The sequence below is a fragment of the Pan paniscus genome, chromosome 19, assembly GCF_029289425.2.
Source record: "Pan paniscus chromosome 19, NHGRI_mPanPan1-v2.0_pri, whole genome shotgun sequence".
Lineage (NCBI taxonomy): Eukaryota > Metazoa > Chordata > Mammalia > Primates > Hominidae > Pan > Pan paniscus.
Window position 1 is genome coordinate 27,104,238 of NC_073268.2, and position 26,012 is coordinate 27,130,249.

Here is a 26,012-nt window from a genome sequence, read left to right on the forward strand (position 1 = left end):
ACCTGAGCCTGGGAAGGGCAAGGCTGCAGTGAGCTACGATTGCACCACTGCACTGCAGCCTGGATGACAGGGTGAGACCCTGTCTCTAAATAAATAAATATTAAATTAAAAACTGTTTATATCAGTGGCTTAACATCCTCTAATGGCTCTCAGTGCCTACAAGATCAGGTTCAAAGTCCTCAGTGTATACAAAAGGCCCGTCACAAGCTGGTCCCTACCTACCTGTCCAGCTCCAATTCTTGCTGCAGCATCCACTTCCAGCTTTGTTGAGCCACTAGTAGTTCCCCAAACACAACAGCGTGTTTCATCCCTCTTTACATTTGTTGCGCTGCTCTCCTCTCTACTTAAATACTTTTACCTGTGTTTTCTAGTTGGTCAACACTTTATTTGTTAAGGCTATGCCAGCTTTGTCTTCTCTATAAAGTCTTTTCTAACTTTCCACAAAGCCCACTCCATCCTGCCACCCTTACTCCCTCACTTCCTACACTTATACTGCAGTGCCTAGAGAATTTCCTTGCTCTGTTTGCAAACAGTTCTCTGTCCCTTGCAAACTCAAAGCTACTTGAGACCAAGGACTGTGTCTAGTTCATTTTTGGATCCCTAAGCCCTAGTCCATGCCAGAAACACTGTAAAAACAACCACCACCAAGTTTGTTGAATGATAAACAAGGAGTGGAGAAAAAGTTTTCAAAAACATACTCTTAGGACATAGAGTGATCACTCTATTCACAACAAGTTATCCCAAATAGCTTTTCCACTGCAGTGTTATACAGACTTTGTGTTCTCACTTGCTACAGCTGAGAAACCATGTGTGTCTACCAGTCAGACCGTACTGGTTTTTAGAGAAATTCCAGTTATACAAAACCATGATTCAGTTTCCTCACCACTTTTGTTGACAATGCTTCTAAGTTGTTTTGTTTCGTTTTTTCCCCAGGAGGAAATGGTCCTTTAATGAGTCAGCTGGACATTGTGAGGGTATGAAATGGTCTAAGTCTAACAGTTTCTATTTGTCTTCTTTCATTCATTCATCTAAAATTTATCACAAAGCACCAAGCAAAAAACATAAGGTCCATTCCAAAATTCATTGAGGTTGGCAGTTTCAGGGATCTTTGTCTATTTCATTTCACTTCATTAATTCGACAAGATTACTGACCACTTACTGTGAAACACTCCATGAGAAGCAAACTATATGAAGATAAATGAGATGTAGGAACAGCCCTCAAAAAGCTCAAAGTCTGTGGACATACATGGAAATATCATTTCAATGCTATAGGAAAAGAGCTAAAATAGACGTACTTATGAAGTGGCATGAGAACTCGAAGAAAGATGGACTACGTCAAGGAGGGGACATTCAGGGTAAGTTTCACTCAGGAGAGGACATGTAAACTGAGTATTGAAGAACATAAGGAGTTATCCATGGAGGAAAGGAACAGAGGACATTCCAAGAAGAAAAAAAAAAATAAGTACAAAGGTTCTGAGTTGGAAGCAAAGCTGAAATGAGGTGAGAAAACTAAAGCTTAGAGAGGATACGTAACCACACAGCTGGTTAAGTGATAGGACTGAGAGTTGAACCCAAGCTGAAGCTGTTTATGGGAGGGAGTCATATTTCTTGAGAATGCTGAAGCAGATAAAATGTTGAGAACCACTGCTTAGGGACTGACATACAAGTTATAGTTCAGACTACATTCAGCAGACAATGGGGAATCAAGAGAGGTTTTTAAGCAGAGAAGCAACATGGTCCACATTTGGGCTTCAGAAATATAATTCCAGCAGGTGGATTCTTAATGTTGACTACAATTAGAATCACTTGAGAAGCTTTCAAAAATTACAGGCTAGGGAACCAGTATAGAACAATTAAACCAGAATTTCTGGGGGTGGGAATCAGTTTTCTTTTGTTTGTTTGTTTTGAGGCAGGGTCTTGCTCTGTTGCCCAGGCTGGAGTCTAGTGGTGTGACCATGGCTCATTGCAACCTCGACCTCCCAGGCTCAATTGATCTTCCCAGCTCAGCCTCCCTAGTAGCTGGGACTACGGGTACACCACCACACTTGGCTAATTTTTTTAAAATTGTTTGGTAGAAATGGGGTCTCCCTATGTTGCCCAGGCTGGTCTTGAATTCCTGGCCTGAAGCAATCCTCCTGCCTTGGCCTCCCAACGTGCTGGGATTATAGGTGTGAGCCACTGCACTTGGTCACTTGTTTCATAAGTTCTTCAGAAGATTCTATTGTGTGGTTAGGGTCAAGAACTATTGCTCTAGAAGGAAGAACTGAAAGATGGGAAAGAACTACTATTGATTAAGAACCTACTATGTGTGAGATTTTGTTCCAAATGCTTTATACAATAACTACAGAAAAAAAAAAATATATATAAGGATTTTATACATTCTGACCCATCTCAACCATTTTGAGCCCTGTGTGGTGAAAAGTTATGCTACTCCTAACCTCAAGGTAGATATTATAATCCTATAATCGCTATTTTACCAACAAGGAAACTGAGGCACAGACCAGTGAAATAACTCATTTAAGATTATCAAATTACTAAATGACACAATTGGACTCAAACATTAAGTATTTCTGATGCCCCAAACCTACACTCCTTCCACTACACACCACTGCCTATGAGCCTAGCTTAATCTTCAGAACCATTCCAAAGTAGCTATCATGATCCTCATTTTACAAACAAAGAAATTAGTCCCAGAAAGATTAATGTGACCAAATCACAAATCACAGCTAATAGGTGAAGAGGCTGGGAGAATTTAAACTCAGTCCTATTTAACTCCAAGTCCATGCTTATGAAGGTAAATAATATAGTACATATTCAACACTCAATATAATTCTTCTTTCCTCTGATCGGAAAGCAGCAAGTTGAGTTATTACTATAACACAGAGTATTATTCCTAGTGGCTTCCTCTTCCTTCTTGGGTCCTAGGTGGCTAAACTTCTATTGAACTATCAATCTCAGGTGCTTTTCTTGTTGGAGTGGGGAGGACAGAACTCTGCCATAACCTTCCATGATATTAACCTGGAAAAAGTTTAACCCTGGCCAAATCTAACACTATACACTTCACACCCTTATTTAAGTGGCTGAATCATGCTAATTTGTCTCCTTTTAAATTAATTGCCCTGAACCTCAAATGGGCATTCATTGCCCAGTATTACCACCGCCTTTCTTCAGCAAGTTCATTTTCCCACTGTTAGAGAATATTATTTCACACCACTTCTCTTCTCAGCCCTCCAACACACCCTGACAAAATTTCATCCCACCCCCATCCCATAATTCTCCCTTCTCTGTTGCAGCAACAATTTATACCTTTCCACTGGGTCATCCCATATAATTTACAAACATCTCCTAGCACTCATATTTAAAAACATCAAAAACCAAAAGCAAAACCCTCCTTTGAATCCACATCTGGCTATAGCTACCACCCCACTTCTCCGCTATCCTGCTCAGCTAAATCTTTAGAAGAGTGGTTTCATCCATCTCCATTTCACCACCTTCACCAATCATCTCTATTCACCAGTGTCCCTGAAACTGACATTATCAGGAGCTCTAGTGACCTCCACGTTGCCAAATGCAGTGATCTTTTCTGTTTTCAGCCTCTCAACAGCCTTTGAAATAGCTGATCACTACCTTCTTAAAACTTCTGTCTGGCTTTGGTGACACCAAATTCCTGGTCTTCCTACCTCACTGCTTGCTTTCTACTTCACTTGCTTCTTCTCAGACTCTTGTTTTACAGGTGTCTCCTCCTCCACCTCATCTCCAAGCATTAGAGTACCATAGGGTCAGTCCTGGGTCCCCTTCTCTTCTCCATTCACACATTTTCTCTAAGTGATCACATTCATGCTCATGCTTTTGGAGATGGGTTTGTTACCACTTACATAGGGATTAGGTTCTAAATCAGCTCATAAAGAAAAAAAAATCTCATAAAGTTGAATTTTTTTTTAAATTCCCTAAGTCATCCACAAAGTATGGTAGTTGTCATTTCATACATATTAATTTTATATATGGCTATGGCCATATTTATGTGCCAAACTGAAGATCAACACACTAATATTGAGTTTTTCCTCTTATGTTGAAATAGATTAATTTTATTTATTTTTGAGACAAGGTCTCACTCTGTCACCCAGGTTGGAGTGCAGTAGTGCCGTTACAAGTCACTGCAGCTTCAACCTCCCAAGCTCAAGCAATCTTCCTGCCTCAGCCTCCCAAGTGGCTGGGACTATAGGTGTGTGCCACTACACCCAGCTAATGTTTTAATTTTTTGTAGAGATGGAGTTCCGCCATGTTGCCCCGGCTGGTTTCAAACTTCTGAGCTGAAGTAATCTGCCCACCTTGGCCTCCCAAAGTGCTAGGATTACAGGTATAAGCCACTGCGCCTGGCTGAAGATAAATTATTTTTATTGAACAACAGATGAAGTACTTGGGAAGTTCCTATTTTTAAAGAGTAGACACACTTGGGACAGGAAGACCACCCCCCCCCCCACTGTAATAGGGAGTAAGGGACTGAATTCATCTGAGAAACCGCAGATTCACATCCCCCATCACATGCTCACCTCACACCTGCTTTCCTTGATTGTAAAGGACTCACCCATACAATTTCAAGTATGTTTCATTCTCTTTGGTCAAATACATATAACTGAATTTTTATAAGTTAAATGCTTATATGGTGCAACTCCTTTGTATCATTTATATGTTGATGACTTCCAAATTAATTTCTCTAGCCCTAATTTTTGTTCCTGAGCTTCAGATTCAGAACCAACTACCTACTTGGATGTCTCCACTTAAAGTCAACTAGGTAGGCATCTTAACACGTCCAAAACATAACGATTGATTCCATACTCCGTATCTCACTTGTACCAGAAAGCCCTTCTTCTCTCAGGCTTTCTTAGCTCAGTAAATGGCATGCCATCTACTCAGCCAAAAAACTAGGAGTGATCTTTGATTCCTCCCTTTCTCTCACCTCTGCATAAAATCCGTCAGGTACATTTAGCTCTACCTCCAAAATACATGCCAGATCTAATCCATTTATCTCTCTCAGCACAGATACCAACCTAGACAAGCCATGATCATCATTCTACTTTGACTAACCTGTTTCCACTCTTAGCTTTTCTATGGTCCATTCTCCAAATAGCCAGTGTAATCCTTTATGAAACATCCACGCATTCATTCACCAAAGTGCACAGAAACTGGGGATATATAGCGAAGCAAAGTATATCCCTGTGCTCAGGGACTTACATTCCAGAAGAGGGAGAGGCAATAAGCAGTAAATAATTTCGTACAGATGTAATAAATATAAAAAATTAAATGTGATAAACTAAATCATGTTCTTCTCTCCATAAAAATTGTCAAATAGTTTCCCAAGGTGGAAGTCCAAATTCCTTACTATGACCTTGTTACAAGATTCTGTGAGATCTGGCTTCTGTTTGTCCCTCCAACCTTATCTGTACTACTCTATCAGACTGCAACTTGGCTCTAGTCGCACCGGCATTCTTTCTATTCCCTCAAGGTTCCAATTTTTTTCCCTTTAGCCACGTGTTTCCCCTATCTGGAATGCTGTTCCCAGATCTTGGACAGGTTGCTTCCTCTTAGCTCAAGTTATCACTTCAACAGAGTGAATTTCACTAAGTCAGCTCTCTCATCATTTTCTCTATCAATTACACCTTTTTGTTTTATAGCACTTATTACTTTACAGAGATTTTGCTTATTTATTTGTTAACAATATCTGTTGTCCCTACTAAAATGTAAGCTTCGTAAGAAGAGGAATCTTAAGATGTTGTTTACTATAGTATCCCTCAAAGTCTAGAACAGTGCCCAACATAAGAGGATACTGATAAATATTTTTTAAAAGAATTTACACACGCCTGTAGTCCCAGCAGTTTGGGAGACCGAGATGGGAGGATCACTTGAGCCCAGGAGTTCGAGGCTGCGATTGCGCCACTGCGCTCCAGCCTGGGCGACAGAGAGACACCTTGTTTCAAAAAAAAAAAAAAAAAAAGATAAATAATGACGGAGTACACGATAATAAAATAGCCTCGTTTCTCACCCAGCCAGGCTCCGCCTACAGGAGCCAATTATGCTCACGCCCTCTTCCGACGCTGCCCGGGGCCTGGGAAGTAGTCTGCGCAGGCGCCGTAGAACAGTGGAGCTTTCTGGGTAAAGATGGACGTCCACGATCTCTTTCGCCGGCTCGGCGCGGGGGCCAAATTCGACACGAGACGCTTCTCGGCAGACGCAGCTCGATTCCAGGTATTGTGCCCAAGGGACCGAGGGCCGAGTAACTGAGAAGGAGCAGGAGCCCGGGAATGAACCCGCTGCTGGGGGAGGCCGGCGCACATGGACACCCGTGGCCTGGCTCTCCCCACCCTTGGGGTATTTTGCTTCCTTTTGTGTTCGGCTTGCCTGCACGGCTGCTCGGTTCAAGCCTTTTGAATAAGCTCTTTAACTATCCTGTTGTAGACCTAGTTGGGCCTGGCACGGAAACCCTCTTTCCTCCCTCTTATTCAAAGCAAAGTTGGAATCCTCCTTTCAAAAGGAACTTTTTCTCCGAACCTAGAGGAAAGGAATTTCGAAAACAGAAACAACCAAAGATGGAGAAAACAGATTCTCTTACTGTAGTCTCCCCAAGTTTGGCTTGGCATGCGTATAGTTGTACTGGGCGTGATTCTTTTTATTGCTTCAACCCCATGGCTTAAGTAACCAATGAGAAGAGCGATTAAGAAATGGGGGCTCTTACCTAGAGAAGTAGTGAGTGATACATCGGGGGAGGTCAATTGGGGCCCAATTCTGGAAAATCTTGAATGTCTACTTTGTTGTTTGGATGTGTATATGCGTGTGACATGTGTTTCTTCTTTCTCTAACTGGTGAGTATGAACTCTGGAGCCAGATTATCTGGGTCTAAATGCTAAGTCTGCCAGTTACTCATTTTTAGACCTACCTCAAGTTACTTAATTTCCGAATGCCTTGGTTTTCTCATTCGTAATACTGCTATTTACCTTATAGAGTTGTAAATATGAAGCAATTTAATATGTATAAACATGCTTAGAAATCTGCTTGACATTTAGTAAGCATATATGTGTTCATTGCTAATATTAATTTGTTACTATTATGAGGTCAGAGAAGGTCTCTTCAGATTCCATTTGTCCAGACACCTGTTAGCTCGACAGATACTTGGTGAAAGGGTAGAAAAGATGAGGAGTCATTGAACAGTCTTGCTTGAATGAAAGCAATGGTATTCTGTCAGTAGGTTTCATTTTAAATTTTTTGGGTTTTAGATAGGAAAAAGGAAATATGACTTTGATTCTTCGGAGGTGCTTCAGGGACTGGACTTTTTTGGAAACAAGAAGTCTGTCCCAGGTGTGTGTGGAGCATCACAAACACATCAGAAGCCCCAAAATGGAGAGAAAAAAGAGAACCTAACTGAAAGGAAGAGGGAGCAGAGCAAGAAAAAAAGGAAGACGATGACTTCAGGTTAGCGTTTGATTTCTGTCATGTTTTTTCTCTTTAATTTTTTTCAGTTATAAAAATAATACAGGCTTATGGCTACAAGTCAGACAATAAGATCATTTGTCAGCTGACGGCACTCAGGTTGTTTCCAGGTATTTGTCATTAGAAATATTGTTACAGCAAAGATAATTTTAAGTAAAGATATTTATACATAAATCCTTTTGTACAGGTACTGTTATTTCTGCAGAATACCATCCGAAAAGTAGCATCATATGGTGAAAGGGTATGTACCCTTTCTCTGAAAAATACTACAAAATGACTTCCCAAGTCCTTGTCAGTGCTGAATATTATTGGTGTTAATTTTTTTGCCAAGCTAATGAATGAAACTTTTTTTTTTTTTTGAGACAGAGTCTCACTCTGTCACCAGGCTGGAGTGCAGTGGCGTGATCTCAGCTCACTGCAGCCTCTGCCTCCTGAGTTCAAGCTATTCTCCTGCCTCAGCCTCCCGAGTAGCTGGGACTACAGGTGCGTGTCACCACGCCTAGCTAACTTTTGTATTTTTAGTAGAGATGGGGTTTCACCATGTTGGCCACGATGGCCTGGATCACTTGACCTCGTGATCCGCCCGCCTCGGCCTCCCAAAGTTTTGGGATTACGGGCCTGAACCACCACGCCCTGCCCGAAACAATTTTATATTTTACTGATAACTGGTGAGGTCGAGTATTTTTTTTTTTTTTTTGAGGTGAGTCTCGCTCTGTTGCCCAGTCTGTGGTGCAGTGGTGCAATCTCGGCTCACTGCAAGCTCCGCCTCCTGGGTTCACGTCATTCTCCTGCCTCAGCCTCCCAAGTAGCTGGGACTACAGGTGCCTGCCACCACACCTGGCTAATTTTTTGTATTTTTAGTAGAGACCAGGTTTCACCGTGTTAGCCAGGATGGTCTCGATCTCCTGACCTCGTGATCCACCCTCCTCTGCCTCCGCCTCCCAAAGTGCCTCCCAAAGTGCTGGGATTACAGGCGTGAGCCACCACACCTGGCTGGTCAAGCATATTTTTGTATGCTTTACTGGACATTAATATTTCACCTTTTGTGAATTGTTTCTTCTTACTCTTTGCCCATTTTGACAGAGGTTTTTGTTTTTTTGTTGTTTGTTTGTTTGCTTTTGAGACAGAGTCTCACTCTGTTGCCCAGGCTGGAGTGCAATGGCATGTTTTCTGCTCAATGCAACCTCCGCCTCCCAGGTTCAAGCGATTCTTCTGCCTCAGGCTCCTGAGTAGCTGGGACAGGTGTGCCCCACCACGCCTGGCTAATTTTTGTATTTTTTAGTAGAGACGGGGTTTCTCCATGTTGGTCATGCTGGTCTTGAACTCCTGACCTCGTGATCTGCCCGCCTCGACCTCCCAAAGTGCTGGGATTAAAGGTGTGAGCCGCCGCGCCTGGCCTTTTTTTTTTTTTTTTCTTGTACTGTACTCTAGGGCTGTTTATATTTTTTTTAATCTATAATATTAAGTTTCCTAGTCATTTACCTTTTTTTGGTAAACACTTGAGTTATACAATGATGAAAAGTAAAGTTCCTTCCTACTGTTTATCTCCAGTCCCCTGTTTCTCCACACGCAGCTACTGTTAATCAATTTCTTTTGTATTTTTCTGGGGACACTATTCCTATGTATTTATGCCTGACTCAAAAAAAAACAAATACTCCTCATACTTTGTTTATATACTTTGATTACTTTATATACACTCTGTTGGGAACCTCTGCTACTACCTTCCCCTTTTTTAAAAACAATGTATCTTGGAGGTTGTTTGGAATCAGTAGGAAGTACATTGCCTTGTTCATTTTAACACAGCATTGTATCCCATTGTGTGTATTGCATAATTGATTTAACAAGTTCCTGTGTGATGGATAATTATAGTTTGTTTTCACATTTTTGCTGTTGTAGTTTTGCAGTGTCATTCTACTTATCTTTGCATGTATATGTGAGTATATCTGTCCCATAAATTCTTAGAAGTGGAATTGTAGAGTTAACAAATAGATGTATCCACCAGAAACACCGCATCAGTAGGAAGTACTTTGCCTTGTTCATTGTAACACAGCATAGTAGCCCATCATACATTGTAGGGATGCCCCATGATCAATTTGACATGTTACTGTGTGGACATTTAGTACATTGTTTGCATGCTTTTGCTGTTAAGTGCTGCAGTAAAAGTCATTCTTCCCTGGCTGCAAGGAAGTTTGATAAAACCTTTACCAATAAGAAAGACACGCCACAAACTTAGGAAAAGGATTCAAATTTTGGGCCACCAGAAATATACAGCTATGTACTGTAACCATTGTGGCAACAAATGTATTTAGGCCGTAGATCTATGATAAATGTGTAGGCATGTATCAATTTTTTTTTTTTTTTTTTTTTTTTTTTTGAGACTGAGTCTCACTCTGTGGCTGGGGCTGGAGTGCAGTGGCGCGATCTTGGCTCACTGCAAGCTCCGCCTCCTGGGTTGACGCCATTCTGCTGCCTCAGCCTCCCGAGTAGCTGGGACTACAGGCGCCCGACACCACGCCCAGCTAATTTTGTTTTTGTATTTTTATTAGAGACAGGGTTTCACCATGTTAGCCAGTATGGTCTCGATCTCCTAACCTCGTGATTCACCCACCTTGGGCTCCCAAAGTGCTGGGATTACAGATGTGAGCCACCACACCCGGCCAGGCATGTATCTATTTTTAATTGGAAAATTGAATAGCTTGTGAATTAGTAATGATTTGGGTCATTTAGTACCAACTGTCTCATAAAGGGAACAAAATTTTTTTAAAGTTATTCTACTTTGCGATGCCTTCCAGCAAGGTATGAGACTTTTCTCTTTTTGTAAATTTGTCTCTTCGTGTACATTGTACCCTTATTGTATTACATTGTTCCCTTATCATATTACGTTCATCTGTTTCTTCTTAATTTATTAAACCTCATATATTGAGGAAATTAGCTCTATGTCTGCCATATTATGTTTACAAATATGTTTCCAGATTGTCGTATGTCACTTGTCTTATTTATTTACTTTTGGCCTTCTGCGCATTATGTTTTTTAAAAATTCTAGGCTGGGTGCAGTGGCTCACTTCTGTAATCCCAACACTTTGGGAGGCGGAGGCGGGCTGACCACTTGAGGTCGGGAGTTTGAGACCAGCCTGGCCAACATGGTGAAACTCCGTCTCTACTAAAAATATAAAAAAATTAGCCAGATATGGTGGTGCACGCCTGTAATCCCAGCTATTTGGGAGGCTGAGGCAGGAAAATCGCTTGAACCCAGGAGGTGGAGGTTGCAGTGAGCTGAGATCATGCCTCTGCATTCCAGCCTGGGTGACAGAGCAAGACTCTGTCTCAAAAAAAAAAAAAAAAAGAAAAACAACTTCCATGTTTTCTTATTTGTAGTTTCAATTTGTTATATTAAAATCTTTGACCCTGTGAAATTTTATTTGGTATAAGGAGTGAATAGGGAACTAAGATTTTTTTCAGATGTCTGAATAATTGTCTTAATAACATAATTGTCTTAATACCATATGTTGGTGTTTTATCTTATGTTGACTAATTGTCTTAATACCATATGTTGATAATCCGTGTTTTCTCTATTGGACTTTAACGCAACTTTAATTATATACTTATTTTCCATATATATTCAAGTCTGTCTCTGGACCTCTTCTATTCTGTTTCTGTATTTGTACACCAATACTAGCTTGTTTTAAATACTATGGCCTTATATGTTATAAAATCCAGTAGAGTGGAGAGGCATACCAATATTTTAGGCAACTCAATGTTTTCTCCCTACAGTGATCTACAGAATCATTGCAATCCCAATTAGAATTCTAGCAGAATTTTTTTTGTAGAAATTTCTGCTAAAGCTTTGGCTAACTTTCTTCAAACACTCTCATAATAAGCAGATACTACTCTTTGGCCTTCCAGAAAGTCAACAAGCGAAGTGCCTTGAGCATCCAAAAAACCTGTTGCTGTTGCCTTTGCTCTTGACTGGTCAACTTTTGCTTTGACTGGACCACTTCCACCTCTTGGTAGCCATTGGTTTAATTGTGCTTTGTCTTTATGATCAAACTGGTAAAACCATGTTTCATCTTCTGTTATAGTTCTTCAAAGAAATGCTTTAGGACCTTGATTCCACTTGTTTAAAATTTCTTCTGAAATCTCTGCTCTTGTCTGCAGCTGATTTGGGAGCAGTGGTTTTGGCACCCATCATATGGAAAATTTGCTCAACTAATTTTTCATTAAGAATTGGTGGGAAGAAGGCTGGGCGTGGTGGCTCATGCTTGTAATCCCAGCACTTTGGGATGCCGAGGTGGGTGGATCACCTGAGGTTAGGAGTTCGAAACCAGCCTGGCCAACATGGTGAAATCCCGTCTCTACTAAAAATACAAAATTAGCCGGGCGTGGTGGTGCATGCCTATAATCTCAGCTACCTGGGAGGCTGAGGCAGGAGAATCGCTTGAACCTGGGAGGCGGAGGTTGCAGTGAGCCGAGATCACGCCATTGCACTCCAGCCTGGGCAACAAGAGTGAAACTCCGTCTCAAAAACAAACAACAAAACAAAGAATTGGTAGGGAGGCCAGGAGCAGTGGCTCACCTATAATGCCAGTGCTTTGGGAAGCTGAGGTAGGAGGATCAGTTGAGGCCAGGAATTTTGAGACCAGCTTGGGCAACATAGCAAGACTCCATCTATACAAAAAATAGGGCCAGGAGCAGTGGCTCATGCCTATAATCCCAGTACTTTGGGAGGCTGAGGTGGGTGGATCACCTGAGGTTAGGAGTTCGAAACCAGCCTGGCCAACATGGTGAAACCCCGTCTCTACTAAAAATACAAAATTAGCCGGACGTGGTGGCGCATGCCTGTAATCTCACCTACCTGGGAGGCTAAGGCAGGAGAATCACTTGAACCTGGGAGGCGGAGGTTGCAGTGAGCCGAAGCCGAGATCACACCACTGCACTCCAGCCTGGGTGACACAGTAAGACTCCAAAAAGAAAAAAAAAATTAGCTGCACGTGGTAGCACATGTCTGTAGTCCCAGCTACTTGGGAGGCTGAGACAGGAGGATTGCTTTAGCCCAAGAGTGTGAGGTTACAGTGAGCTGTGATCATGCCTGTATACTCTAGCCTGGCTGACAGAACAAAACCCTATCTTGAAAAAAATATATATGTGGTGTAAGCCAAACCATATATATATATTTGGGATTACAAGCATGAGCTTGTAATTGGTTGTATACACTCAGATGTCTGTGGTGCTGGCTATTGTTTCTGCTGTTAATCAACAGTCCTCTTCAATTAGGGCATGAACAAGATGAATTTTTTCCTTATAAATTGATGTGGGTGGTCTGCTGCTACAGACTTCCATCTTCAATATTATCTTGTTCCTTCTTAAAACAAGTTATCCATTTGTAAACAGGTGATTTGTCCCCATAAACTGTTCATAAAGCATCAGTGATTTCACTATTCTTCTACCCAAGCTTCACTGTAAATTTGGAGTTTGTTCTTGCTTCAGTTTTAAGCAGAATTCATGTTGCTGTTTTCAAACTGCTGTCTTATCCTTCTTAGTGTCTCAGACTAGATCCAGTTCACCCGTATTGTAACAAGTTGGTATGAGTTTATTTTGGTGCAAAAAATTTTGAAATTTTTGCATAGTTTCTTCATAATACGGATTTTCCATGAACTTTTTGAAGACCCCCTTATATATAGATCAGTGAAACAGAACAGCTAGTCCACAAACCCATGCATATATGGTCAATTAGTTCTCAACAGAGGTAATAAGGTAATTCAGCGGGGAAAAGAAAGTCTTTTCGACAAACGGGCTGGATCCATGGGGGAAAAAGTGAACATCAAACCTAACTTTATATTGTAAGCAAAAATTAACTTCAAATGACTCAGACTGAAGTTTTAAAACTATAAAAGTTCCAGAAGAAAACACAGGAAAAAAATCTTTGTGGCCTTGAGATATGTCAAGGTTCCTTAGCACAACAACAACAAAAATTCTTTAAAAAGAAAAAATTGATATATTGGACTTATCGAAACTAAAAATTTTCATTCTTCAAAAGATAACATTGAGAAAATGAAAAGGCAAGCCACAGATGGGAAAATATTTGCAAAATGTATATCAAAGGACTTGTATCTACTCACTAAAGTAGATAATACACATGGTGATAAGCACATAAAAGATATTCAACATCAGTAGCCATCAGGCAAATTAAAACCACAATACAATACTACTACATACCCATTAGAATGGCTAAAAATAAAAAAGAGTGACCATACCAAGTATGGGCAAGGATGTACAGAAACAAGCTCTCACAGTGTTGATGGTAAAATGGTACAACCACTTTGGAAAATAGTTTGGGACTTTTTTTTTTAAGTTAAACATATATTTACCATATTACCCAGCTATTCCACTTGCAATATTTACCTAAGAGACAGGAAAATATACATCTTCAGGAAGACTTGTACACAAATTTTCATAGCAACATTGCTTATAGCCAAAAGCTGGAAATGACCCAAATGTCCCTCAACAGGTGAACGATGAACTATACATCCATACAATGGAATACTACCTAGTAATAAAACGGTAAGTTGTTGATACATGCTGCAACATAGGTGAATTTCAAAACAACTATCTTGAGTGAAAGAAGCCAGACAAAAATTAGTACATATGACATGATTCCGTTTATATAAAATTCCAGAAAAGGCAAACTAATCTATAGTGGCAGAAATTAGATTGGTGGTTGCCTATGCATGGAGTGATGGATTATAAGGTGTCATGAGGAAATTTGGAGAAGTGATAGAAATAACCTTGAATGTGGTGATAGTTTTTTGGGTGTGTAGATATGTCAAAACTCAGCAAATTAGATACTTTAAATATATGCAGATTATTGTATATATTTATGCCTCAGTGAAGTTGAAAAAATTAAGAAATTAGAACTAGTCTTTGCTAGTTTTAGAACTAATTTAGAAATTAGAACTAGTCTTTGCTTTGTAGAACTAGTCTTTGCTTGTTAAACTTAAAATGCTTTTAGGTTAGGCCAGGCGCGGTGGCTCACACCTGTAATCCCAAAACTTTGGGAGGCTGAGGCGGGCGGATCACGAGGTCAGGAGTTTGAGACCAGCCTGGCCAACGTGGTGAAACCCTGTCTCTACTAAAAATACAAAAATTAGCTGGACATGGTGGCATGCCTCTGTAGTCCCAGCTACTCGGGAGGCTGAGAATCACTTGGGAGACAGAGGTTGCAGTGAGCCAAGATCATGCCACTGCACTCCAGCCTGGGTGACAGAGCAAGACTCCATCTCAAAAAAAAAAAAATTTAGGTTAGTCTTACATATTTATTCTCCCATACAAACTGTTAAGTCAGCTGGTCTAGTCAACAAAACAATTCTGCCATTACTTTTAATTGGCTAGTGTTCTTCATAGATTGAGGGAGAATGGCTATCTTTATAATACTGAGTAGTTCAAAGTATTGTGTTATGTTCATTGCTATTTATTTATTTAGAGACAGAGTCTTGCTCTGTTGCCAAGGCTGGAGTGCAGTGGCACAATCTCGGCTCACTGCAACCTCCACCTCCTGGCTTCAGGTGATTCTCCTGCCTCAGCCTCCTGAGTAACTAGGATTACAGGCACCTGCCATCATGCCTGGCTAATTTTTGTATTTTTGTAGGGACAGGGTTTCATCATGTTGTCCAGGCTGGTCTTAAACTCCTGACCTCAGGTGATCCACCCGCCTTGGCCTCCCAAAGTGCTGGGATTACAGGCATGAGCCACCGCACCTGGCCGTTCATTGCTATTTTAAGTGAGATCTTTCATTATATTTATTTTTTAGTTGTTGGTTGTTTACATATAGAGAACGTGGCTGCCTTATTGAAATTTCTCATTTGGCTGGGCACGGTGGCTCACGCCTGTAATCCCAGCACTGTGAGAGGCCGAGGCGGGTGGATCACTTGAGGTCAGGTGTTTGAGACCAGCCTGGCCAAGATGGTGAAACCTCATCTCTACTAAAAATACAAAACAAAATTAGCCGGGCATGGTGGCAGATGCCTGTAATCCCAGCTACTTGGGAGGCTGAGGCAGAGAATTTCTTGAACCAGGGAGGCAGCAGTTGCAGTGAGGCGAGATCGCGCCACTGCACTCCAGCCTGGGCGACAGAGCAAGACTCTGTCTCAAACAAAAAAAAAAAAAAAGAAAGAAAAGAAAGAAATTTATCATTGTTTAAGTTGCTTTTCAATTAATCCCCTGTTGTTTTCAAGTATACTAAGTACACTGCTGAAACAGCCAACAAAGGGAAGATAGTAAGCTTCAGAACTCTGATCATACCAACACAGAACTTGCCTTTTCATTTCCATTTTTATACATCCTATTACTTTCTCTTATCTAGTTGGATCAGCTGTACTTTTTCCTTTTTTAGTGTGAAGGTATGGCTCTCTTGCTACACATACACCCAAGATTAAAACCTTTTTTCTTTTTTTTTTTCTTTTTGAGACAAGGTTTTTCTCTGTTACCCAGGCTGGAATGCAGTGGCATGATCACAGCTGTCTGCAGCCTCAACCTCCCAGGCTCAAATGATCCTCCCCACTCAGCCTCCTGAGTAGCTGGGACTACAGGCTTACACCACCACCCACCCTTGACTAATTTTTAATTTTTTTTTGAAGAGACGGGTCCTCACTATGTTGCCTAGACTGTTAAAATCTTTTACTTTTTAAAAATATATTTTAGGAATTGCTTCCCAAGAAGAAGGTGCTACTATACAGTGGATGTCATCTGTAGAAGCAAAGATTGAAGACAAAAAAGTTCAGAGAGAAAGTAAACTAACTTCCGGAAAGTTGGAGAATCTCAGAAAAGAAAAGGTTAGAAAAATATTTTGGGGCCAAAAGTATATATATTTTCTGACCTAGTGACTTATTCGCTGGATTTGGGTTATTCTGTTGTTAACGTGAATATAATTTTGTTAAGATAGAAGGTTAATTACATTCATTTAGATTTTACTTTAATGAAAACTTAAAGCAAAGTAGGCATTTGTGCTGTGGGTGAACATTTTAAAGTTTAAATTGCTGATACAAATATAAAATTCTTGACCTGCTCAAATTTCAAGATTGATAGTATGTTTAGAATTAAATTTTTAAAATTTCGTAACTGCTTTTGATAAACAAACAAAATTTGGCTCCCTTTCTTCTCTGTTGAGCTCACCGGTTTAGAAGGATTTCCTCTGACACAGATTAGAGGGTTAGAATTCTTAAGAAAGATATTTTATGACTTGGGAATAAGAGGAGTAGGATATGGAAGAAACAACAAATATACCTGGAAGAAACAACAAATATACCTTTTTTGTGTCTGCTGTACACCTGCCGTATTCCTGATGGAGAGGTGTATTCAGCTCACTTCAGGGATTACTATGGCAATGCTTCAGTAACCCAGAAACCAGAATTTGGCTGTCTCTGGTCCAGAGAATGGGGAAACAAACCAAATCAACACGACTAGACTCCACTTTTTGGCACTCAGTTTTAATAAGCAGAGTTTTAGGGTAAATCATCAAAAAGCAATGATACTTGTATGCTAACCACCATATTAAAATAGTAGATGGGTTCAATGCCTGCCTTCTAAGAAGTTTATTTAAGGTTAGAAGTTATGACTATGACAATAACACATTAATATGAAGAAAGCATTGACATTTTATGAAGGTTTTCTATGAAAGGGCATGAAATGTACCTAATATTTGTGATGTTTTGATTCTTGGATTTAACCAAAAAGTTTCATATGCTGCTAAAGGTTATCCCAGAAACTGTTAATGTTGCTTTATAACATCTGAGAATGTATTTATTTGGCCATATCCATGGTGCCCTCTTTACTTCACTTTTCAGATAAACTTCTTGCGAAATAAACACAAAATTCACGTCCAAGGAACCGATCTTCCTGACCCAATTGCTACATTTCAGCAACTTGACCAGGAATATAAAATCAATTCTCGACTACTTCAGAACGTTCTAGATGCAGGTTTCCAAATGCCTACGCCAATCCAAATGCAAGCCATCCCAGTTATGTTGCATGTGAGTATGAAGATCTAGAATGCCTGTAACATTCCTTCCTCTGTGTGTTTGCTCATTCTCTTCCCTCTCTTCTTGAACTCTTTCTTTCCACCTTATCTCCCCTGTTAAAATCCTTCACTTCCTTTTAAGGTTCATCAAATGCCAGTGCCTCCATAAAAGTTGTCTTGATCACTCCATCTAGATGTGATCTTCTTCCTTTTCTAGTACCCTTTCCCCCACACTGCAGTTCTTCCATGGTATTTGGTGTGTTCTTTTCCTTGCAACATTTATTTTACATTTTAAACTACATTGTATTCGCACCAATCATATTTATCTTTTTCATTTTACTAGTGTGTAACCCCTTGGAGAATGGGGATTATGTTCTATTCATTCATTCATTCATTCATTCATTATTTAGTTTATAATGCCCAGGAACTACTCCAGAAATACAAATGCTTTCTAAAGTTCTTGTACATAAACTGACTTATTTTTCCGAATACTTTTTATTATTAAAGTATACTTTACATACAATAAAATGCATAGATTTTTAAGTGCCCAGTTTAGTGAGTTTCAGCAATGCATGCCCTGTGTAACCACTATTCCAGTGAAGATAGAGAACATATTTATTACCCCAGACAATTTTCTTGTGCCCTTGCCATTCAGTCCTCACCCTGCCCCTGCTCAGAGGCAACTGCTATTCTGATTTCTACTGCTGTATATTCCTTTTGCCTCTTCTAGAGTTTTATATGATTGGAATCACACATTAATCTTTTATTTCTGGTTTCTTTCACTTTGCGTAATGCTTTGAGATTCTTCTATATTACATAGAGCAATAGTTTGTTACCAAGTAGTATTATGTTGTATGAATATACCACAATTTGTTATCCAGTCACTTGTTGATAGAGGTATGGATTAACTTAGGTTTTTGGATGTTAAGTTTTTCTGAGGTTTGTTTCTGTAGCAATAAGAGTTGGGTTTTTTCCCCATGTAACCGAGATGGCCTTCAGTTCTGGTTTCCAAAGGATATAAGATACCTTTTCATCTCTATACTAGTCCTTTTCGTTTTCTTTGAGAGATGAAATGAGAATACATTCATACATTGAAATGATGCTGTTGACTTATGTTATAGTAAATTTGCTTTTAATTTTTGTTTAAGATTGTTTCTGTCATGGCTTTAGCTTAAAGCTTAAAAAATCACAGTGGGCCGGGTGCGGTGGCTCACGCCTCTAATCCCAGCACTTTGGGAGACCGAGGCGGGCGGATCACGAGGTCAGGAGTTCAAGACCAGCCTGGCCAATATGGTGAAACCCTGTCTCTACTAAAAATACAAAAACTAGCTGGGCATGGTGGCGTGTGCCTGTAATCCCAGCTACTCGGGAGGCCAAGGCAGAAGAACCACTTGAACCCGGGAGGCGGAGGTTGCAGTGAGCCGAGATCTCGCCACTGCACTCCAGCCTGGGTGACAGAGTGAGACTCCGTGTCAAAAAAAAAAAAATCACAGTGAGTTTTTGAAAATTGTCTCCTGTAAATTACTGTGCCCTCAGGTCATTGCCATTTTTTATTTCTTCAGCCATTTTGTTGTTCAATAAAACCTTCCGTAGTGATTGAACAATACAGATACCAGGACAAAAAGTTGGTTTTATAATTTTATTTTGACAATAGTTTAGTGGAAAAGAAAAATTGAAATAATGGATATAACTTAGGTTATGGATTATCTTTGGGTTTTAGTTACCCGTATTCTTTACACTCATTCAAAGGGAATTTAAGGGCAATGCTCAGAAACTTTGTTGGGGTGATGGTGGCATGGATGGATGATGTTAGGAAAGCAGATATGACTTGAAAGATTAGATTCATTATGTAAAATTGTATTTGTTTTTTTCTATGGCTGGTAGCATTATTTGACCAGGCTCTGAAAAATTTATGTACTTTCTTTGTAGTATTTAATATACCCTATGTTTTTAGGGTCGGGAACTTCTGGCTTCTGCTCCAACTGGATCTGGAAAAACATTAGCTTTTAGCATTCCTATTTTAATGCAGCTGAAACAACCCGCAAATAAAGGCTTCAGAGCCCTGATTATATCACCAACACGAGAACTTGCCAGCCAGGTATGACTTGTAGCTTTTGAAGAGTATGCGATTGGTTTTTACTTCAGTGATCTTTCTTATTTGAAGGTAATAAAAAGATCTTAAAAAGCAAGGCCCACGTCTTCTGTCATGGTCAAGTATCCTCTACACAGCACAGTGCTCCGGATCTTACTGCATGTGGGCAAGTCTTTTAAGTCTTTCTGTAAGTTTCTAAAACACAGTGATTTTAATATTTACACTTCTTTGGTAAATGCTTTAAGGTCTTTGAAGTTGAAAGGCTAATTAAATATAGCCCTTCTTGGACATTTATTTTTCTCATCTAAAAAAAATGAATACTCATCTTAGTTTTGGTTTTTATTTATTTATTTGTTTGTTTTTTAGCCACAGATTCTTACTCTGTTACCCAGGCTGGCATGCAGTGGTGTGATCATGGCTTACTGCAACCTCGAACTCCTGGCCTCAAGAGATCTCCCTCTTCAGCCTCTTGAGTAACTGGGACTACAGGCACATGCCACTGCGCCTGGTTAATTTTTTTCTTTTTGTAGAAACAAGGTCTCCCTATGTTACCCAGGCTGGTCTTGAACTCCTGGGTTCAAGTGATCCTCCCACCTTGGCCTGCCAAAGTACAGGGCTTACAGGCATGAGTCATTATGCCTGACTCATCTCAGTTTGTTTTTTTTAGAAGGGAAAACTATACAGTGATCTGTTCTACCCTCCCAATGTGCTTAATATGAAACACATATCAAGTATGAAATAGTCTTGTAATAGTACTATATATATGTGTGTGTGTGTGTGTGTGTGTGTGTGTGTGTGTGTCTATTTTTTTTTCTTGGGACAGTCACGCTCTGTGGACCAGGCTGGAGTGCAGTGGCGCCATCTCGGCTCACTGCAACCTCTGCCTCCCAGGTTCAAGTGATTCTCCTGCCTCAGCCTCCCAAGTAACTGAGATTACAGGTGCGCACCATCACACCTGGCTAATTGTTTTTGTGTTTTTAGTAGAGATGGGGTTTCGCCACGTTGGCCAGGCTGGTCTGGAACTCCTGGCCTCAAGTGATCCACCCACCTTGGCCTCCCAAAGCGCTGGGATTACAGGTGTGAGCCCCCACACCCGGCCAGTAGTACTGTATTCTGAAAACAATACGAAATAGGTTAGTTTTATCTCTGGGAACTAGTTTATTCCACCTGAAGAAATTATTGAATCTTATTAGGCATTGAAGTTTCAAAATGCTGAGATTTCAGGTTAATCTACAGATTGTTATGAGTTTAATTTCAGATATTCATGGTTGGTAATAGATTTATTTCATTAATCATGTAAAAGAGAGTATACATCTTGTCCAAGTATGTTAGCAGCTAATGTTTTTATCTTTTTTTTTTTAGATTCACAGAGAGTTAATAAAAATTTCTGAGGGAACAGGATTCAGGATACACATGATCCACAAAGCAGCAGTGGCAGCCAAGAAATTTGGACCTAAATCATCTAAAAAGTTTGGTAAGGAATTCATACATGGGATGTAGAGCATGTAAGGAATCTGGAAATTATAAATATCCTAATTGCTATGTAAGTGTTGTTAAAGTATAGTCATGTATGTATAAAATTTGAATTTTAGAAGAACTAAAGTGATCGCCTTCTCACTCTACTGAGAAGTTATACATAAATATATACCGGTAGTTCTCAAATAGAGACAATCTTGCCCCCCACCTTTCACCACAGGGACATTTGGCAATAATCTGGAGACATTTGTAGTTGTCACAACTGGGGAGAAGTGCTACTAGCCTGTAGTTACTAGCCTATAGCCAAGGATGCTGTTAAACATTCTGCAGTGCACAAGACAGTCCCCTGCAACGAACACTTAGCTGGCCCAAAGTGGTAACAGTGCTGAAGCTAAAAAATTCTGATTTATACCATTGATTTTTAATCTGCCATGGAAATACTCTGGCAGACAAGAATGGCATGCATAGCTGGGTGCAGTGGCTCACACCTGTAATCTTCTCCATACCTATAGCTATGGAGAAGCTGAGGTGGGAGGATTGCTTGAGGCCAGGAGTTTGGGACCAGCCTTGGCAACATAGCGAGACTCCATCTCTAAAAGAAATTTTTTAAATAAAAAAAAATTAGCCAGGCATGGTGGTGCATGCCTGTAGTCCTAGCTACTTGGGAGTCTGAGGTGGGAAGATCACTTGAGCGCAGGAGTTCAAGGCTGCCATGAGCTGTGATTGCACCACTGTACTCCAGCCTGAGCAACAGAGTGAGACTCCATCTTAAAAAAAACAAAAAGAACGGCTTACATCCTCACCCTTACATCAGCCAGAGAATCTGCTTTCATTTATTTTTTTTCTTTTTGTTTTTTGACATTGTCCACTTGGAGATAAGCTTTCATCTGTTTTGTTTTGTTTTGTTTTGTTTAAATCTTGGGCCTCTGCATAAAATTCCATGTAAAAAAAATGATTTTCCTGGGGGGAAAAAAGGTTTGAAAATTAAATTGTTCTTTCCTCTTAGAAATTGAGAAGAGGCTGGGTATTGTGGCTCATGCCTGTAATCCGGCATTTTGGGAGGCTGAGGCAGGGAGATTGTTTGAGCCCAGGAATTCGAGACCAGCCTGGACAGCATAGGGAGACCCTGTTTCTACAAAAATAAAAGTAAAAAAAAAATTTACCATCTCTACTAAAAATACAAAAAATTAGCCGGGCGTGGTGGCGGGCGCCTGTAGTCCCAGCTAGTGGTAGTCCCAGCTACTCGGGAGTGAGAATGGCGTGAACCCGGGAGGCAGAGCTTGCAGTGAGCCGAGGTTGTGCCACTGCACTCCAGCCTGGGCGACAGAGCCAGACTGTCTCAAAAAAATAATAGTAATAAATAAAAATTAGCCAGGTGCAGTGGCATGTGCCTGTAGTCCCAGCTACTCAGAATGCTGATGCCAGGAGATCTCTTGAGCCCAAGAGTTTGAAGTTGCATGCAGTGAGCTATGATCACACATTGTACTCCATCCAGGCTGGGTGACAGAGCAAGACCCTGTCTCAAAAAAAAAGAAAAAGAGAAAGCTGCTCAGATATAATAAAAGGAAAGTAGGGATATAATAGTTTTGTGTTGTTGGCTGTGACTACTTCCCACTTCAGGTTATTAACTGAAGTTGAGGAGGCTTAATTCCTAGTTCAAGAGGGATAAATCCTGTTTTTGCAGTTTCTACCATTTGTTTTTCCTATAGATATTCTTGTGACTACTCCAAATCGACTAATCTATTTATTAAAGCAAGATCCCCCCGGAATCGACCTAGCAAGGTATAGATGATATTTTCATGTCTTTCGTGTGTATTTTTAATTTAGTTAATTATATTTTGTCCTCCATTGCTTGTATTTTTTGTCTTTGGAGCTTGCTGTTTGCCACCTTCAGTCAGTGTTGGCACTGAGAATAATGGTTTTTTAAAAAAATTCATAGAAAAGAAAAGTATCTTGTCTGGAAGAAAGTTACACATTTTGATAAGCAGTTAGTACAGAATTCCCCTAGACCTTTTTGCGTCTTTCAGCAATGGTGATGGGGTTAATGAAGTTTATGAAAAGCTCTGTTGTCGTTAATGGAACCTCGTATCTTTGAGGCTATTGGAATAGGTACATTAAGCTATGTTTATCTTCCTTTTACCTTTTTCCTGCTGTGTTAGTCCGTTTTCATGCTGCTCTAAACAGCTACCTGAGACTGGGTAATTTATAAAGAACGGAAGGTTTAATTGACCCACAAGTCAGGGCATGACTGGGGAGGCCTTAGGAAACTTACGGTCATGGCAGAAGGGGAAGCAAGACATATCTTACATGGTGGCAGATGGGGAAGAGAGAGAGAGAGTGCCCCCATGAGCCGGTCACCTCCCACCAGGTCCCTCCCTCAACACGTGAGGATTACAATTCGAGATGAGATTTGGGTGGGGATACACAGCCAAACCATAACACCTGCTTGTGTTTCTTTTTTTTTTTTTTTTTTGGTATGATAAAGTAGATCTGAGAAGCAGCATTATAATTTGACTTCCTCATGTGTCCACTGTCCCCACAGTTTAGTGAAGTGTCTTGGATCTTTCAGTTCAGTATCCACAAGTTGTTTTGTTATTTCTTAGTGTTGAGTGGCTTGTAGTAGACGAATCAGATAAACTGTTTGAAGATGGCAAAACTGGGTTCAGAGACCAGCTGGCTTCCATTTTCCTGGCCTGCACATCCCACAAGGTCCGAAGAGCTATGTTCAGTGCAACTTTTGCATATGATGTTGAACAGTGGTGCAAACTCAACCTGGACAATGTCATCAGTGTGTCCATTGGAGCAAGGTATTTAATTGTTTCTCAACATTATCACACTGATTTTTTTTTTTTTAATACAAGTCTTTTTTAAAGACTGAAGGAGATAGGTTTCTTGGCCTGAGACTAGCAAGGGAGAGAGTTTTACTGATTGAAATGTGTTCTTTTAAGCCAAGATTGTTTAAGGATTTTCTATTTTAGAGTAATCTAAAAGAAGGTTTTTACATTGTCATATTAACATTCCTGTCATCATGCTTTTAGGTGTTTTTTTCCATCCACAGAGTATAACATGAGCTCTGTGGCCACCTAGAAGATTTAGTTTCTTTGATGGCTTAAATAAGTGGACCACAGAGGAAGAACCTGATGTCACTGAGCCACTTGATATATATTTCCTTTTAAAAAATATTTTGGGGAGGATTTTATGCTAAATAAATGCTCAGTGACAGAAAAAAGTTTAAAGAAATTATGATATTGCTACCTGATGGATTATTATGTAACCCCTGAAATGATGTAGGAAGACTGTAGCTGTATGAAAAAGTGTTTGTAGTACCATATTAAGTGAAAAAGTAGCCAATGGAACAGTAAAGAATACCCTATTTTAAACCTAAAATTCCTGTTTATAAGAAGAAAGCAAGGTTGGTACGGTGCCTCACACCTGTAATCACAGCACTTTGGGAGGCAGAGGCAGGTAGATCGCCTGAGGTCAGGAGTTCGAGACCAGCCTGACCAACATGGTGAAACCCCATCTCTTCCAAAAATACAAAAATTGGTGTGTGCCTGTAATCCCAGCTACTTGGGAGGCTGAGGCAGGAGTATTGCTTGAGCTTGGGAGGTGGAGGTTGCAGTGGGCCAAGATCGCCCCACTGCACTCCAGCCTGGGTGACAGAGTGAGATTCCATCTTGAAAAACAAAAAAAACAGGAAAGCAGAATGAATTCACCATAAACATAATTTCAATGGGAAATTAAACATATTTAAATATAATTAATGTATATTTAAATATATTTAGATAAACATAATTAAATGGGAAAAATATTTATGATACAACACAGTACATTGTAACATCTTACAGAGTATTAATAAAGTCTTAATATATCTCACCCCTGTTGGTCTATAAATAAATCTTTGCTAATCATTATGAAAAATGTTTAACCATGTGTAATAACAACCTTAAAAATATTTTTATTATTTTACTCAATAATTTTACAGTTAGAAATTTTTTATAACTAATCAAATACCTGAAAATTTATGACTGAAACATAAGTTTTAATGGGTGGCATTTCAAGATATTTTTAAAATTAGAAGAAAGCATTTAAAAATAACAATTTTGTCTTCAAGTTAAAGTATAAATAATTCAGTACTTATTAATATTGACAGTGGAAAAATTGATTTTGTTGGAGTTGTGTGTAAATTTTTTCATTTATTTAGAGTTCAGGGGAAAAAGCAAAAATTAACTCTTACAAACTACAAGGTATATTTTCTTCCCAGGAATTCTGCAGTAGAAACTGTAGAACAAGAGCTTCTCTTTGTTGGATCTGAGACCGGAAAACTTCTGGCCATGAGAGAACTTGTTAAAAAGGTATATTTGTATTACCTTCTTGAATTTTGGTAAAGTTTGCCAAGTCTTATATTACTGGTGGGAGGCTATTACAGTGGTAGCACTGTATCATCATCATCTTGCCTCGTATTCAGTAATCCATTGGTAAATTGATAAGAAAGTACATTGTGCTAACTATATGATCATCCTGCATCGTATTTAGTAATCTAGGAGTAAATGGTTAAGAAGCATGTTGTCCCAGCTCTTATCCCAAGGGACAGAAGCTTGCCTCTCAGAATATGGTAAGTTGTCTTTTTTCAGCTCAGATTAGGCTAGGAAACGATCTATCTGATGCCCTGAGAATCTCATTTTTCCACATTTGCCTGCTCCATCCCTCCTCTGGTTTCTTATAGAAGAACTGGGGTGTTGTAGGACACTGAGTGGGGTTTTCTGTTTTTATCCTTTCAGTAAGAACTGAGTAGAAGCCATAGTTAAAAAGTACTGAGGTGTCAGCACTGGACAATACAAGAAATCTCCTAAGCCCTGCCCCTGGAATTTAGTCTTGTTTAGAGGGATAAAATAAATACATTTGTGTAAGATAGTCTCTGATAAAGTGTCATAAAGGGCTAAAGAGTACTTT

The 26,012-nt window shown here is 39.8% G+C and overlaps 1 protein-coding gene across 3 annotated transcripts in view; it reads left to right on the forward strand.

The window, feature by feature from the left end:
• Positions 1-6,046: 6,046 nt before the first annotated feature.
• DDX52 (DExD-box helicase 52) overlaps positions 6,047-26,012 on the forward strand; it is a 29,982-nt gene continuing 10,016 nt past the window's right edge. For 2 of the 3 annotated variants that reach the window (XM_034942026.3, XM_003817942.7), the window contains exons 1-9: positions 6,047-6,243; positions 7,269-7,464; positions 16,177-16,307; positions 17,319-17,504; positions 19,446-19,589; positions 20,946-21,057; positions 22,769-22,841; positions 23,663-23,866; positions 25,324-25,414. In XM_034942026.3, coding sequence (XP_034797917.3) covers positions 6,157-6,243; positions 7,269-7,464; positions 16,177-16,307; positions 17,319-17,504; positions 19,446-19,589; positions 20,946-21,057; positions 22,769-22,841; positions 23,663-23,866; positions 25,324-25,414 — 1,224 coding nt within the window. In that variant the 5' untranslated portion in view covers positions 6,047-6,156. The remainder of the gene's footprint in view (positions 6,244-7,268; positions 7,465-16,176; positions 16,308-17,318; positions 17,505-19,445; positions 19,590-20,945; positions 21,058-22,768; positions 22,842-23,662; positions 23,867-25,323; positions 25,415-26,012) is intronic. The other variant, XM_055101000.2, reaches the window with a different exon arrangement.